Source organism: Somniosus microcephalus, unplaced genomic scaffold (assembly GCF_052327205.1).
Source record: "Somniosus microcephalus isolate GS21.2 unplaced genomic scaffold, FLI_Smic_1.0 unresolved_chr7, whole genome shotgun sequence".
Lineage (NCBI taxonomy): Eukaryota > Metazoa > Chordata > Chondrichthyes > Squaliformes > Somniosidae > Somniosus > Somniosus microcephalus.
The window spans coordinates 31,476,487-31,493,113 of NW_028225185.1; the positions used below are offsets into that span (position 1 = coordinate 31,476,487).

Consider the following 16,627-nt stretch of genomic DNA (forward strand, 5'->3'; position numbering starts at 1 on the left):
CTCATAAAGGATGAGCCCCGGTCGCTATGGATAGCGCTAGGGAAGCCGAACAAGGTGAAAAGGTCATTCAGACCTTTAATGACCATGGTACTGGTCATGTCTGGGCAAGGGATGGCAAACGGGAATACTCGTCAATTATGTTGAGGAAGTACACGTTGCGGTCAGAGGAGGGGAGGGGCCCTTTAAAATCGACGCTCAGGCGCTCGAAAGGGCGAGTGGCCTTGATCAGGCTTGCTCTGTCTGGCCTATAAAAATGCGGTTTGCACTCGGCACAGATTTGGCAGTTCCTGGTCATGGTCCTGACCTCCTCGATGGAGTAGGGCAGGTTACGGGATTTGATGAAATGGAAGAACCTGGTGACCCCCGGGTGGCAGAGGTCATTGTGGAGGGTCTGCAGTCTATCAACCTGCGCGTTGGCGCATGTACCACGTGATAGGGCATCTGGGGGCTCATTGAGTTTCCCGGGCCGGTACAAGATATCGTAATTGTAGGTGGAGAGTTCAATTCTCCACCTCAAGATCTTGTCGTTCTTGATTTTGCCCCTCTGCTTATTGTTAAACATAAAAGCTACTGAACGCTGGTCAGTGAGCAGGGTAAATAGTTTTCCGGCCAGGTAATGCCTCCAATGTCGCACCGCTTCCACAATGGCCTGGGCCTCCTTTTCGACAGAGGAGTGTCGAATCTCGGGGCCCTGGAGGGTCCTTGAGAAAAAGGCCACTGGTCTCCCCGCCTGGTTAAGGGTTGCAGCTAGGGCGAAGTCGGATGCGTCGCTCTCCACTTGGAAAGGGATGGACTCATCCACTGCGTGCATTGTGGCCTTTACAATATCTCTTTTTATGAGAGTGAAGGCTGCACATGCCTCTGCTGTCAGGGGGAAGGAGGTGGACTTGATGAGGGGTCTGGCTTTGTCCGCATAGTTGGGCACCCACTGAGCATAGTAAGAGAAAAACCCTAGGCATCTCTTCAGTGCTTTTTGGCAGTGGGGGAGGGGGAGCTCCATAAGGGGGCGCATTCTGTCGGGGTCGGGGCCGATGACTCCGTTCTCCACTACGCAGCCAAGAATGGCGAGGCGCGTGGTGCGAAACATACATTTGTCCTTGTTGTATGTTAGATTCAGCCGCTGGGCCGTACGGAGGAATTTCTCTAGGTTAACGTCATGGTCCTGCTGGTCGTGGCCGCAGATGGTGACGTTGTCTAGATAGGGGAAGGTGGCCTGCAGCGCGTTCTGGTCAACCATTCGGTCCATCTCCCTTTGGAAGACCGAAACCCCGTTGGTGACGCCGAAGGGGACTCGGAGGAAGTGGTAGAGACGACGGTCAGCTTCAAAAGCTGTGTACTGGCGGTCCTCAGCCCTGATGGGGAGCTGGTGGTATGCCTACTTCAGATCAATCGTCGAGAACACCCGGTATTGTGCTATCTGATTGACCATGTCAGATATGCGGGGGAGTGGGTATGCATCTAACTGGGTGTAGCGATTGATCGTCTGGCTGTAGTCAATAACTAGGCGCTGTTTTGCACCAGTCTTCACTACCACCACTTGTGCTCGCCATGGGCTAGTGCTACCCTCAATAATCCCTTCCTTCAGGAGTCTTGCTACTTCGGATTTAATGAAGCTCCTATCCCCGGCACTGTACCGCCTGCTTTTGGTAGCGATGGGCTTACAGTCGCGGGTGAGGTTAGCGAACGGGGGGGGAGACTTTAAGCGTGGAGAGGCTGCAAATGGTGCGCGGCGGGCGATTTAAAAGCTGCTGGCTGCAGACTGTGAGTGGGGGGAGGGGTCCGCCGTACGCTAATGTGACACTTTTAAGGTGGCACTGAAAATCCAACCCCAGTAGAACGGCAGCGCAAAGATGGGGCAGGACAAGAAGTTTAAAATTTTTGTATTCTGTGCCCCTTACTGAAAGGGTCACTACACAGTAGCCACCGACGTCTGCTGAATGGGATTTGGAAGCCATAGAGATCCGATGGCGCGTTGGCAGGACCGGGAGAGAGTAACTGCGCACCGTGTCGGGGTGGATAAAGCTCTCCGTGCTCCCGCTGTCGAAAAGGCAGGTAGTGGCGCGGCCGTTTACCGTAATGTCCATCATGGACCTGGACAGTTGGTGAGGGAGAGATTGGTCCAGCGTCACGGAGGCCAGCGTATGGTCGAGCGAGTCGCTGTGGTCATCAGACGAGGCGGTGGTCGAGTCCAGGTCACCCGCGATTGGAGTTGGAGGCGTCCAAGATGGCGGACAAAATGGCTGCGCCCATGATCCCGATCCCCACGCGGCTGGAGGTGTCCAAGATGGCGGACAAGATGGCTGCCCCCACGGTTCACACGCGGCGCTGCTGCCGTTAGCGGTTTTACCTTTGCAGGCGCTGACGTAGTGTCCTTTCTTCCCGCAGCCAGCGTTTTTCGCCGGGCAGCGTGCTCTGGGGTGTTTTGCCTGGCCACAAAAGTAACATTTCGGGCCCTTGGACATCACTGCAGCAGTTGGTGCCGGGGGTGGCGGTCCCATGACCCACGGTTGCGGCGTCCACGGTGCGGAGCGGTTAGGGGAGAATGCGTCCATATTCCGGTGGGCCGCGTCTAGCGAGAGCGCGAGGGACACTGCCTTCTTCAGGTCGATTTCGCCCTTCTCCAGCAGTCTCTGCCGGGAGTAGTCGGACTTGAGGCCCGCAACGAAAGCATCTCGGATAAGTCCCTCCGTGTGTGCCGCGGCCGATACCTCTTTACAATCGCAGGCTCGGCCGAGTATCTGTAGTGCCCGTAGGAATGCCTCCACCGATTCCCCGGACTGCTGTTTGCGGGATCTCAGGAGGTGTCTGGCATAAACTGTATTTACCGGGCTTGTGTATTGTCCTTTTAGCTGATCGATAGCCGCCGCGTAGGTAGTCGCGTCCTGGATGAGCGTGTAGACTTGGTGGCCCACCTTGGAGGCCAGGATTTTTAGTTTGTTTCCATCTAGTGTCACGGCTGAGGCTTCCAGGTAAGCTTCGAAGCAACGCAGCCATTGTGCGAACTTGGTAGACGAACCCGCCTCTTGAGGGTCTAGGTCCAGGCATGTTGGTCTGAGGGCATGCAGCAGCGCCTGCTGCTCAGCGTTTGGTGCCGTCATTTGCTGCAGCGCCTGCTGCTCAGCGTTTGGTGCCGACATTTTGTTTTTGTTAATAAAATTGATGCGCTATCAATTACCCATAAAAGACGGAGAGTTAGGAGAGTAACCAAAAGGCTTTTATTAACAAAGAACAGAGCATGCCTCTCGTGGTTGACTGGTTTCCAAGAAGGCAGGGGGCTGCAGAGCAGTCACCTTTATACCTGGGCATGTGGGTGGAGCCAGGGGCGGAGCCAGCTGAGGCATGCATAGATACAACAGTGTGCAACAACAACGGTGAACAACAATAACAGTGGTTTACCACAAATGGTACCAGGGATGAGGGACTTCAGTGATGTGGAGAGACTGGAGAAGCTGGGATTGTTCTTAGCAGAGGGTTCAAAAACCAGGGGGCACAGATTTAAAGTAATTGGGGGAAGGTTTAGAGGGGATTTGAGGGGAAATTTCTTCACCCAGAGGGTTGTGGGGGTCTGGAACACTCTGCCTGAAAGGGTGGTAGAGGCAGGAACCCTGACCACATTTAAAAAGTACTTGGATGTGCACTTGGGGTGCTCTAACCTGCAGGGCTACGGACCAATAGCTCTTTGTTGGCCAGCGCAGACACGATGGGCCGAAATGGCCTCCTTCCGTGCTGTAACTTTCTACGATTCTATGTTCTCCTTAGAGCAGAGAAGGTTAAGGGGAGATTGACCAGAATGGTACCGGGGGTGAGGGACTTCAGTGATGTGGAGAGACTGGAGAAGCTGGGGTTGTTCTCCTCAGAGCAGAGAAGGTTAAGGGGAGATTGACCAGAATGGTACCAGGGATGAGGGACTTCAGTGATGTGGAGAGACTGGAGAAGCTGGGGTTGTTCTCCTTAGAGCAGAGAAGGTTAAGGGGAGATTTAACAGAGGTGGTCAAAATCATGAAGGATTTAGAATAACTAAATAAAGAGAAATTGTTTTCAATGGCTGAAGGGTCGAGAACCAGAGGAAACAGATTTAAAGCGATTGGTAAAAGGGCCAGAGGCGACATTTTTACGCAGCGAATGGTTAGGATCTGGAACACACTGCCCGAGAGGACGGTGGATACAGATTCAATAGTAATCTTCGAAAGGGAATTGGAGAAATACTTGCAGGAGAAACAATTGCAGGAATATGGGGAAAGAGCAGGGGGGGGGGGGGGGGGGGGTGGGACTGACTGGATTGCTCTTCGCAAGAGCCGACACACACTCGATGGGCCGAACGGCCGCCTTCTGTGCTGTTGCATTCTATGAATCGGGACCTTTCCCCGTATCCCTGATCACAACCGAGGCGGTTACCGCCTCATATCGCCCCCAGAGGGAGTCAGGAACCCCTCAGTTCAGACTGAACGGTGTGGGGTAGAATCATATAAAAAGAGGCCATTCGCCCCATCCTGCCCGCTTTCGAAACAGCTGTCCAATTAGGGTAGAAATTTGTTGTTTTTTTAAATAAATAATCTGGAAGCGCTGCTTCGAGACTGGCGGGCTCCAATCGTCTCCCGCGACACCTTGTAGGGAAATGGATTACCGTCGAATTTAAAGCAACTGGGATGGCTCTTACCGTCTCCAACCCGACAGGGTGCCGTCCCAAGGGTAGGCCCTTACCTTTTCAAACTCGATGGGGTACATTCTGAAGGTCGACAGCGCCTCCAGAGAGGGAAGCGTGGTTTTTAATTCCTCCAAACGGCTGTCATCTGTAACAAACACAATCAAGTCAGCCGGGGCTGGGAGCCAGGACCTCCTGTGTAACTGGGGCCGAGGGCACTTGTCCCCATCCCTCCCCTTCCCCGGATCAAGTACCAACTGCAGGTAAAAGCAGCGAGGGGGGTGCAAACTCGCTTCTCCAGAGGCTGCGGCACCGGAGAATGGTAAAAAGAGAAGTAATCTCTCGCCAGCACGAGCGCGTTGCAAGGCGCGAGACGTGGACACACACCCGGCGGGCGGGCGGGGGAGCTCGTGCCTGCTGAGCGATCGAGCCGCGGTCAAACCCTGCAGCAACTTTGATCGGGTTGAGCGCGCACGCACATTCTTCCAACGCCACGCCGCTCCCTTTAACCCACCTCCGCCCCGGCTGCACTTCGGCGAAGAGCTCAATCCTACAGGAAAGATCACGACCCCCCCCCCCCAACCACCCCAAAGAGCCGAAAGGAAACCACTTCGAGAAATAATCCGACAACACGACGCCTGTTTTTGGCAAGTTAACTGTAGAAATGTTGCTTGCACCCACTGCACTTCGCCTCCAGCTGCCCGACCACACTGTCCCCAGTCAGTGCCGCCCTCCTTTCACAGAACGGTTACAGCACAGGAGGGAGGCCATTCAGCCCCTCGAGCCCGTGCCGGCTTTCTGCAAGAGCCAGTCCCACTCCCCCGCCCTTTCCCCGTAGCCCTGCAAATTCTTTTTCCTTCAGGTACTTATCCAATTCTCTTTTGAAAGCCACGATTGAGTCTGCCTCCACCACCCTCTCAGGCAGTGCATTCCAGATCCTAACCACTCGCTGCGTGAAAAAGTTTATCCTCATGTCGCGTCTGGTTCTTCTGCCAATCACCTTAAATCTGTGTCCTCTGGTTCTCGACCCTTCCGCCAATGGGAACAGTTTCTCTCTCTCTGCTCTGTCTAGACCCCTCACAATTTTGAACACCTCTATCAAATCTCCTCTTAACCTTCTCTGCTCTAAGGAGAACAACCCCAGCTTCTCCAGTCTCTCCACATCACTGAAGTCCCTCATCCCTGGTACCATTCTGGTCAATCTCCCCTTAACCTTCTCTGCTCTAAGGAGAACAACCCCAGCTTCTCCAGTCTCTCCACATCACTGAAGTCCCTCATCCCCGGTACCATTCTGGTCAATCTCCCCTTAACCTTCTCTGCTCCAAGGAGAACAATCCCAGTTTCTCCAGTCTCTCCACATCACTGAAGTCCCTCATCCCTGGTACCATTCTGGTCAATCTCCCCTTAACCTTCTCTGCTCTAAGGAGAACAATCCCAGCTTCTCCAGTCTCTCCACGTCACTGAAGTCCCTCATCCCCGGTACCATTCTGGTCAATCTCCCCTTAACCTTCTCTGCTCTAAGGAGAACAACCCCAGCTTCTCCAGTCTCTCCACATCACTGAAGTCCCTCATCCCTGGTACCATTCTGGTCAATCTCCCCTTAACCTTCTCTGCTCTAAGGAGAACAATCCCAGCTTCTCCAGTCTCTCCACATCACTGAAGTCCCTCATCCCTGGAACCATTCTTGTAAATCTTTTCAGCACCCTCTCTGAGGCCTTCATATCCTTCCTGAAATGCGGTGCCCAGAATTGGCCACAAGACTCCAGTTGAGGCTGAACCAGTGTTTTATAAAGGTTCATCATAACTTCCTTGCTTTTGTACTCGACGCCTCTATTTATGAAGTCCAGGATCCCGTGTGCTTTTATAAACCGCTTTCTCAACCTGCCCTGCCACCTTCAATGATTTGTGCACATATACCCCCAGGTCTCTCTGTTCCTGCACCCCCTTTAGGATTGTCCCCTTTAGTTTATATTGCTTCTCCTCGTTCTTCCTACCAACATTTTTCACTTCGAACTTTTCGGCGTTAAATTTCATCTGCCACCTGTCCGCCCATTCCACCAGCCTGTCCATGTCTTCCTGAAGTCTATCACTAGCCTCCTCATAATTCATTATACTTCAAGTTTTGTGGCATTAATGTCTGCCCATCTCATCCTGGAGTGGGAGGGGAAATGAGATCATTCCTGCACCGTAGGACAGCTGGTTCCGCAGGGCAGCACCGACCCCTCACAAACACCCCGGTTTACAAGTACCAGGGACTGGCAGATAGGAACAGGAGGAGGCCATTCAGCCCCTTGAGCCTGTTCCACCATTCAATGAGATCACGGCTGATCTGTATCTTCACTCCAGCTACCCGCCTTGGTTCCATATCGCTCAATACCCTTACCCAACAAAAAATCGAGGCTCGGACACAGGGGGGGAGAGAGAAGAGAGAGCAGGCTAGTTGCAAACCTGGCCACTCGATCTAGTCCCCTTCCCCAGCGAGCCAGGGGATCATCGGAAGCAGCTAGCACTCACCGACCGAGGCGTTGGAGTTCTGGAGATCTTGGTCGGAGACGTGGATTTTGACGCCAGATTTGGGCGTGAAGACCGGCACTTTGACACCCTTCAGTATCTCGATGGTGTGAGTGGTGTCCCGGGAGCCTTTTATGCCATACGTCTGTGCAAACAGGTTAGCAGCAGCCACTACGTAGTCCATGTGAAGGGCCTGAGGGGGAGAGAGAGGAGAGAGACAGAGGAGAGGAAGGCAGGTGAAACCGCAGCAAACCAGAATCTGGACAGCTCCCACGAAAGGCTGGCAAAGACCGAATCGCAAAGACGAGTCCCAACTCCTCAAACACGATGGGGCAGCTCCGACTGTTCAAGCACTTGAACTGTGGCAAGTAAAAAGCCCCCAGTTAGCGATTCAGCGCCCTGTTGACACCAGGAGCGAGCTGTGTGGAACAGGAAGCCCCCAGTTAGCGATTCAGCTCCCTGTTGACACCAGGAGCGAGCTGTGTGGAACAGGAAGCCCCCAGTTAGCGATTCAGCTCCCTGTTGACACCAGGAGCGAGCTGTGTGGAACAGGAAGCCCCCAGTTAGCGATTCAGCTCCCCGTTGACACCAGGAGCAAGCCACGTGAAACAGGAAGCCCCCAGTTACTGATTCAGCTCCCTGTTGACACCGGGAGTGAGCTGTGTGAAACAGGAAGCCCCCAGTTAGCGATTCAGCTCCCTGTTGACACCAGGAGCGAGCTGTGTGAAACAGGAAGCCCCCAGTTAGCGATTCAGCTCCCTGTTCACACCAGGAGCGAGCTGTGTGGAACAGGAAGCCCCCAGTTAGCGATTCAGCTACCCATTGACACCAGGAGCGAGCTGTGTGAAACAGGAAGCCCCCAGTTACTGATTCAGCTCCCTGTTCACACCAGGAGTGAGCCATGTGAAACAGGAAGCCCCCAGTTACTGATTCAGCTCCCTGTTGACACCGGGAGCGAGCCACGTGAAACAGGAAGCCCCCAGTTACCGATTCAGCTCCCTGTTGCAACCAGGAGTGAGCTGTGTGAAACAGGAAGCCCCCAGTTACCGATTCAGCTCCCTGTTCACACCAGGAGTGAGCCATGTGAAACAGGAAGCCCCCAGTTACCGATTCAGCTCCCTGTTCAGACCAGGAGCAAGCCACGTGAAACAGTAAGCCCCCAGTTAGCGATTCAGCTCCCTGTTGACACCAGGAGCGAGCTGTGTGAAACAGTAAGCCCCCAGTTACCGATTCAGCTCCCTGTTGACACCGGGAGCGAGCTGTGTGAAACAGTAAGCCCCCAGTTACCGATTCAGCTCCCTGTTGACACCAGGAGCGAGCTGTGTGAAACAGGAAGCCCCCAGTTACCGATTCAGCTCCCTGTTGACACCAGGAGCAAGCCACGTGAAACAGGAAGCCCCCAGTTACCGATTCAGCTCCCCGTTGACACCGGGAGCGAGCTGTGTGAAACAGTAAGCCCCCAGTTACAGATTCAGCGCCCTGTTGACACCGGGAGCGAGCTCTGTGAAACAGTAAGCCCCCAGTTAGCGATTCAGCTCCCTGTTGACACCAGGAGCGAGCGGTGTGAAACAGTAAGCCCCCAGTTACAGATTCAGCGCCCTGTTGACACCGGGAGCGAGCTCTGTGAAACAGTAAGCCCCCAGTTACAGATTCAGCGCCCTGTTGACACCGGGAGCGAGCTCTGTGAAACAGTAAGCCCCCAGTTAGCGATTCAGCTCCCTGTTGACACCAGGAGCGAGCGGTGTGAAACAGTAAGCCCCCAGTTAGCGATTCAGCTCCCTGTTCACACCGGGAGCGAGCTGTGTGAAACAGGAAGCCCCCAGTTACTGATTCAGCTCCCTGTTGACACCGGGAGTGAGCCACATGAAACAGTAAGCCCCCAGTTACCGATTCAGCTCCCTGTTCACACCAGGAGTGAGCTGTGTGAAACAGGAAGCCCCCAGTTACCGATTCCATTCCACCCCCCCAACTTACATTCACCACGTCGAACTCCAATGGGTGAGGGCACCTCTTCGGGCCGGACCAGAATGGAGTGCCTGAGGTTGTGACCTAGAGAAGATGATAAAGGACGGCCATTACTAGAGATGAGAGAGCATCACTCGAGACACACACGGGAAGAGGGCGGGGGGTCCCCGGCTGTAACGCTGCAGTATTCTACTGGAATTTTTTGAGGATGTAACTGGTAGAATAGATAAGGGAGAACCAGTCAACTCAAATTTCTCTCCACGGATGTTGCCTGACTTGCTGAGTTTTTCCAGCATTTTCTGTTGTTATTTCGGATTTCCAACATCTGCAGTATTTTGCTATCGTACTAGTGGATGTGGTGTATTTGGACTTTCAGAAGGCTTTCGATAAGGTCCTGCATAAGAGATTAGCGTGTAAAGTTAAAGCACATGGGATTGGGTCAAGGTACTGACTTGGATAGAGAACTGGTTGGCAGACAGGAAGCAAGAGTTGGAATAAACGGGTCTTTTTCCAAGTGACAGGCAGTGCCTAGTGGGGTACTGCAGGGATCGGTCCTAGGACCCCAGCTATTCACAATATATATTAATGATCTGGACAAAGGAACTAGATGTAATATCTCCAAGTTTGCAGATGACACAAAGCTGGGTGGGCGTGTGTGCTGCGAGGAGGATGCCGAGAAACTCCAGTATGATTTGGACAGGTTGGGTGATTGGGCAGATGCAGTATAATGTGGATAAATGCGAGGTTATCCACTTTGGTGGCAAAAACAGGAAGGCAGATTATTATCTGAACGGCAACAGATTGGGAGAAGGGGAAGTGCAACGAGACCTGGGTGTCCTTGTGCACCAGTCGCTGAAGGTGAGCATGCAGGTGCAGCAGGCGGTTAAGAAGGCAAATGGTATGTTGGCCTTCGTAGCGAGAGGATTCGAGTACAGGAACAAGGATGTCTTGCTGCAGTTGTACAGGGCCTTGGTGAGACCACACCTTGAGTATTGTGTGCAGTTTTGGTCGCCTTATCTGAGGAAGGATGTTCTTGCCATGGAGGGAGTGCAGCGAAGATTCACCAGGCTGATACCTGGGATGGCAGGAATGACGTATGAGGAGAGATTGGGTCGATTGGGCTTATACTCGCTGGAGTTTAGAAGAATGAGAGGGGATCTCATGGAAACTTATACAATTCTAACAGGACTAGACAGATTAGATGCAGGAAGGATGTTCCCGATGGTCGGGGAGTCCAGAACCAGGGGTCACAGTCTAAGGATAAGGGGTAAGCCATTTAGGACAGAGATGAGGAGGAAGTTCTTCACCCAGAGAGTGGTGAACCTGTGGAATTCTCTACCACAGAAAGCAGTTGAGGCCAATTCATTAAATATATTCAAGGAGTTAGATATATTTCTTGAGGCTAAAGGGATCAAGGGCTATGGGGAGAAGGCAGGGACAGGGTACTGAATTTGGATGATCAGCCATGATCGCATTGAATGGCGGAGCAGGCTCGAGGGGCCGAATGGCCGACTCCTGCTCCTATCTTCGATGTTTCTATGTACCTGGTCTGGCGGGAAGTTGTGCAGGAGCTGCCGGATGTTGTTGTTGTACTGGATCTGCCAGTGGTTGCGTGCCCACGTCACGCAGTCCTCCCACGTCTTGGGCCGCTCCGTCACCAGGCTCTTGAAGGCCGCCTCCAGCACCTCCAGGGGCTGTGCCCCCGGCAGCTTCAGAGTGCGTTCCATGAACTTGGAGTCCCTGCAAAAGAGGGAGAGAAGGAGTCAGCGGGAAAGGCCATTGTACGGGGGTGGGGGTGGGATAATCGAGTCCCGTGCTCTGTCCAGGGTGGTGTCGTGCTTCTCCTGCCACGCTGAGTGGTGAGCAAGGGCCCCCCCCCCCCCCGGCGCACTAAAACCGGGATGCTCCCGCGCAGGCCGCACACCTGCTGCTGCGAGATATTGCGCAGAAAATTTAAAGGGACCACGCGCTTAAGATACAAATTAGAGGGAACATTGGTGGCGAGCATGCTGACAGACCGCCAACTCAAGCCTGGCGGGGAGGCGAGCCACTCGCCGCAGACTAAGCTGCAAGCCCCCCACAGGATCAATGCATCAAGCAACGCGCGTGTTTCAGGCTGCAGTTAGTGGGTTAAAAGCTCGCAAGACACACAGCATTGTTGGCCAGAGTCCGGTAGTGTTAGGGGCCAGGGCGACATTATTTCTCGGTTGCAGCGCGCGCCAGCTCGGTGCTGTGCCCTGCCCTCCCCTTTGAGCGCTGCGACCACGTGTCCTCGGTTCTCCCGGGACTCTCGGCACCCGGCAGCAAGGTGCGGCATAAACCTGCGTCCTCACAGACACAAGTGCCCGCCGCAAGGGCAGAATCTCAGGCGTGCCAATCACAAGCAGGCCCGCGACAGAAGCCCAAGGGACAGGGAACGTGCCAACGGGCGCCAGCAATTGGACAGCGGCCGCTGGTTAATGCAATTTTCACTTCCAACAGACAGCTACGGTGCCCATTCTCACAGGAGAAGGATTGTAGTCTCGTGTACCGCACCGAGCAAACCTCGGAGAGCAAGAATCGACTTACTGTATATATTGATTGACGTTCTCGGCTGGCTGTTTGAAGAGTCCTTCAAACTCATCGCGAGCCCACTGTAAGACAAAGGCCAACGCAAGTTACATCGGTGTCTTCCCCGAACCGCACGCAGCGCTAAGAAATATTTCAAGAACCGACCCCTACAAACCCCACCACCGATATCACAGCTGGAACCCCAGGGGGCTCTCGAAAATCTCCAACGCGCTTCACTCAGACTCTCCGATACAGCAACCGGGCTTCCCAGGAGGCAGAGGACCGGGCTCTGCTCCTAAAACAGACGACGGCACCAGGCACAGCCCCAGACACAACTGATCCATTCAGGAGCTCAACACCTCACCGCAACACCAGCCCGTGGGAGCCCCAGGGCGGAAGGATTCTTCACCGAGCTCATCGATACCATTAGTCCTCGCTGACCTACATTGGCTCCCGGTCCTGGCAAGGCCTCAATTTTAAAAATTCTCATCCTCGTGTTCAAATCCCTCCATGGCCTCCTTGCCCCTCCCTATCTCTGTAACCTCCTCCAGCCCCTACAACCCTCAGATCTCTGCGCTCCTCTAATTCTGGGCTCTTGAGCAACGCCCGATTTCCGTCACTCCACCATTGGCGACCGCGCCAGGGCTGAGCTCTGGAATTCCCTCCCTAAACCTCTCCGCCTCTCTCTCCTCCTTTAAGACGCTCCTTAAAATCGACCTCTTTGGTCACCTGTCCCTAATATCTCATGTGGCTCAGGGTCAAACTTTGTCTGATAATCGCTCCTGTGAAGCACCTTGGGACGTTGTACTGTGTTAAAGAGGCTATATAAATGCAGACTGTCACAATCATGAGACACTCCAATGTTATGCGACACTCAAATTCAATAAGCTTAGAACTAACTCGGCCCCAGGGACAGACCTGTGCCCACCACCGTTCGGCCCACTGCTCCGTGCCGGGGTTCCTGCTCCACACGAGCCTCCTCCCGCCCCCTCTTCATCTCACCCCTTCCTCCCTCATGTGTTTATCCTTGTGCCGTGCAGCTCAGAACGCTCGCCTGGCACTCAAACTGCGCGGGGGATGAAACAAGACGCCCGCCTTCACGCGACCGCGCTGCCCCGCACGTGCGCGGCTCCAGACCTGACCTGCAAGGTGTGCTCGATGGCGTTGGGGAAGTTCTTGAGGGTGCAGATGGGGATGGACTTCTCCGGCGGGTCCTGGCTGGAGCTGTACGACTCGGTCAGGAAAGGAATGACGACCTGCACGTTGCCCTTGGTGCCCAGCGTGCCTGACTCCAACAGGGGCTTGCGGTAATACACACAGCGCCTGTCCATGTACATTCCTGTAAAGGAGGGGGGAGGAGGAAACAGCACGGTGTCAGGAACCCGAGGCGTCAGCAGGGCAGACCTCACACAGACCTCTTGTCGGGCGATACCCAGGTCGACAGCAGAGATGCCAAAGAATACATCAGCCTCAAAACAGAGACTGACCTCACCCATTTCCTTCTGCCTCCTTCCACACATTTTTTACCGCCCGCTTCACCGCTCTCGCCCACTACCAGTGAAGGAGGTGTGTCCCACCCCCCGTAATGTCTCATTTAAAGTACAGCTCCTGGACAGTTTGCCTGCAAACACGGCTGGGTTAGAGCCACCTGCGCACTCCCAGTCCACGAGTCGCCGATCCCGCGCCCCTCCCTGCGACCAGTCAACCTCCAGTAACTGGGAGGGGGGGGGGGGGGGGGGGGGAATCAGCAGCAGACAAATGCAGGAGGGGGGCACCATCTCCCGCCTGCTCCTCGGCGCGCCTCACACCGAATACACAGCACACAAACAGGCCGTTCGGCCCCTCTGCTCCTTGCCGGTGTTACTGCTCCACACCAGCCTCCTCCCGTCCCCTCTTCATCTCACCCCATCACCATATCCTTCTATTCCTTTCTCCCGCATGTGTTTATCCAGCTTCCCCTAAAAGGCATCTCCGCTATTTGCCTCGACCACTCCCTGTGGGAGCGAGTTCCACATTCTCACCACTCTCTGGGTAAAGAAGTTTCTCCTGAATTCCCGATTGGATTTATTAGTGACTCTCTTATATTGACGGCCCCTAGTTCTGGTCTCCCCCACAAGTGGAAACATCTTCTCTACGTCTACCCGATCGAAACCCCTTCATAATTTTAAAGATCTCGATCAGGTCACCCCTCAGCCTTCTCCTTTCTAGAGGAAAGAGCCCCAGCTCGTTCAGCCGTTCATAAGAAACCGGAGCAGGAATAGGCCACTTGGCCCCTCGAGCCTGCTCCGCCATTCAATAAGATCATGGCTGATCTTAGGCTCAAAGCCACTTCCCCGCCCGCTCCCCATAACCCTTCACTCCCTTATCTTGCAAAAATCTGTCTATCTCCACACCTTAAAATGTATTTAATGACCCAGCCTCCACGGCTCTCTGGGGGCAGAGAATTCCACAGATTTACGACCCTCTAAGAAATTCCTCATCTCAGTTCGAAAGGGGCGACCCTTCATTCTAAAGGTCCTACTTTCCTGATGGGTATAACCGCTCAGTTCTTACTGCACAGGGTGCCCCGTTGAGTGAAGGGGAGGGAATTTAAAAGGCAGAGCCCACCACCAGGGCCGTCCCCGAGCAAAGGGGGGCCAAGGCCGCGGAGCTGCTCCCACAGCCTCCTGGGCCGATGGCGCTGGGTCGGGGTTTGGAAAGAGAGCGCCATGGCACGTACTGGCATCGACGTTGTCCAAGGCGTTGGCCACACCGTCCAGAGCTTCGAAGAAGTCGTCGTCGTAAACCTTCTCGGTGTCGGGGCCCACGCGGTTCTGGTGGGCGGTGACCCGCATGTTGGGGTTCATCTGCTTGACCGCGGCAGCCGCTGTCTCGGATTTCATTTTCTGTGCAGGTGGGGGGGAGAAAGAGGAAAACTTGGCATTAGCGCGCAGCAAGTGGCAGGAATGGCTTGTAACGCACCTCCACCCCAGTCCCCGAGTTCAGAGTCCAGCCCGCGGAGTAAAGTCTCCAGTCTGCCTGAAGGTGCCAACTTACACCGGGGTCATAGGAACAGGAGGAAGCGGTTCAGCCCCCTCGAGCCTGTTACATTAGGAACAGGAGGAGGCCGTTCAGCCCCCTCGAGCCTGTTACACAGGAACAGGAGGAGGCCGTTCAGCCCCTCGAGCCTGTTACATTAGGAACAGGAGGAGGCCGTTCAGCCCCTCGAGCCTGTTACATTAGGAACAGGAGGAGGCCGTTCAGCCCCCTCAAGCCTGTTACATTAGCAACAGGAGGAGGCCGTTCAGTCCCCTCGAGCCTGTTACATTAGGAACAGGAGGAGGCCATTCAGCCCCCTCGAGCCTGTTACATTATGAACAGGAGGAGGCCGTTCAGCCCCTCTAGCCTGTTCCACCATTCAATGAGATCACTGCTGATTTGTATCTTAACTCCATCTACCCACCTTGGTTACATAACCCTTAATACTGTTAGCCAACAGAAATCTCAGATTTGAAAGCTCCAATTGACCCCCAGCCTCGACAGCTCTTTGGGGTAGAGTTCCAGATTTCCACCAGCCTTTGTGTGAAGAAGTGCTTCCTGACATCACCCCTGAACGGCCTGGCTCTAATTTGAAGGTTCTGCCCCCTTGTTCTGGACTCCCCCCACCAGAGGAAATAGTTTCTCTCTCGATCGAATCCTTTAATCATCTCAAACACCTCGATCAGATCCCCCCTTAATCTTCTACACTCGAGGGAACACAAGCCCAGTCTGTGCAACAGGTCCTCGGGATTTAACCCTTTTAGCCCCGGTATTTTTCGATCCGGTCCCATTCCGGTCCACAACCAGTGCCTTTGCTCAACAGCTAGTTTCCGTGATGGTGGAACCTCCTCTCTCCGAAGACCCCCGACTCCTGGTGGGGTACACGGCCACAGATACCCCAAGCATTCAATCGATGATTGGGGGCCGAGCCCAGCGAAGGCTTATCCTCCACTCTCCCTAATCCACGGCCACCGAGGCCGCCCGTCTAGTCGAACCCCCGCACTTACAGTCACGTCCCACGGCCTGAAGAGGAACTGCCGGTTGAGGTTGGACTTCTCGATGGTGTCCATGTCGGTGACGGTGAGCTCCCCTCCCTCGCCGCAGGCCAGGCCGATCATGGCAAAGTTCTTCAGCAGCTCACAGCCGATGGCTCCGGCGCCGACCTACGCAGACCCAGAGAGAGATCGATCAGTCACAGATACTCCGCGAGACGCTCGGCTACAGATATCCAACCCCGTCCCCTCCCCAACTCCGCACCCCTCCCTTGTGGGCGTTGCTGACGAGGCTGGCGTTTATTGCCCATCCCTAGTTGCCCGAGGAAGCGATGGTGGACCTTCTTGAACGGTTAGCGGTTTGAATACAACTTAGCCCATTTCAGAGGGCAGTTAGTCAGCCAAGTTGCTGTGGGACTGGAGTCACGTACAGGCCCAGACCGGGTAAGGGCCACAGTTTTCCGTCCCGAAAGAGGACATTAGTAAATCAGTTGGTTTTTTTTACGACGATCCGACAGTTTCGTGGTCACTTTTACTGAGACCAATTCACTTTCGCAAGGACGTCAAGGCCTTGGAGAGGGTGCAGAGGAGATTGACAGAATGGTACCAGGGATGAGGGACTTCAGTGATGTGGAGAGACTGGAGAGGCTGGGATTGTTCTCCTTAGAGCAGAGAAGGTTAAGGGGAGATTGACCAGAATGGTACCAGGGATGAGGGACTTCAGTGATGTGGAGAGACTGGAGAAGCTGGGGTTGTTCTCCTTCGAGCAGAGAAGGTTAAGAGGAGATTTAATAGAGGCGTTCAAAATCATGAAGGGTTTTGATGGAGTAAATAAGGAGAAACTGTTTCCAGTGGCAGGAGGGTCGGTAACCAGAGGACACAGATTGAAGATAATCGGTAAAAGAACCAGAGGGGAGATGAGGAGAATGTTTTTAACGCAGTGAGTTGT

The 16,627-nt window shown here is 54.3% G+C and overlaps 1 protein-coding gene across 3 annotated transcripts in view; it reads right to left on the reverse strand.

Annotated features, from left to right (window-relative positions):
• Positions 1 to 16,627, reverse strand: part of LOC147086731 (ubiquitin-like modifier-activating enzyme 1) — a 62,165-nt gene that overhangs the window by 9,525 nt on the left and 36,013 nt on the right. For all 3 annotated transcript variants that reach the window (XM_085978906.1, XM_085978904.1, XM_085978905.1), the window contains exons 14-21: positions 15,694 to 15,849; positions 14,388 to 14,553; positions 12,811 to 13,007; positions 11,687 to 11,751; positions 10,663 to 10,858; positions 9,128 to 9,202; positions 7,157 to 7,346; positions 4,702 to 4,790 (exon numbers count right to left, since the gene is read on the reverse strand). In XM_085978906.1, the coding sequence (XP_085835032.1) occupies positions 4,702 to 4,790; positions 7,157 to 7,346; positions 9,128 to 9,202; positions 10,663 to 10,858; positions 11,687 to 11,751; positions 12,811 to 13,007; positions 14,388 to 14,553; positions 15,694 to 15,849 (1,134 nt within the window). The remainder of the gene's footprint in view (positions 1 to 4,701; positions 4,791 to 7,156; positions 7,347 to 9,127; positions 9,203 to 10,662; positions 10,859 to 11,686; positions 11,752 to 12,810; positions 13,008 to 14,387; positions 14,554 to 15,693; positions 15,850 to 16,627) is intronic.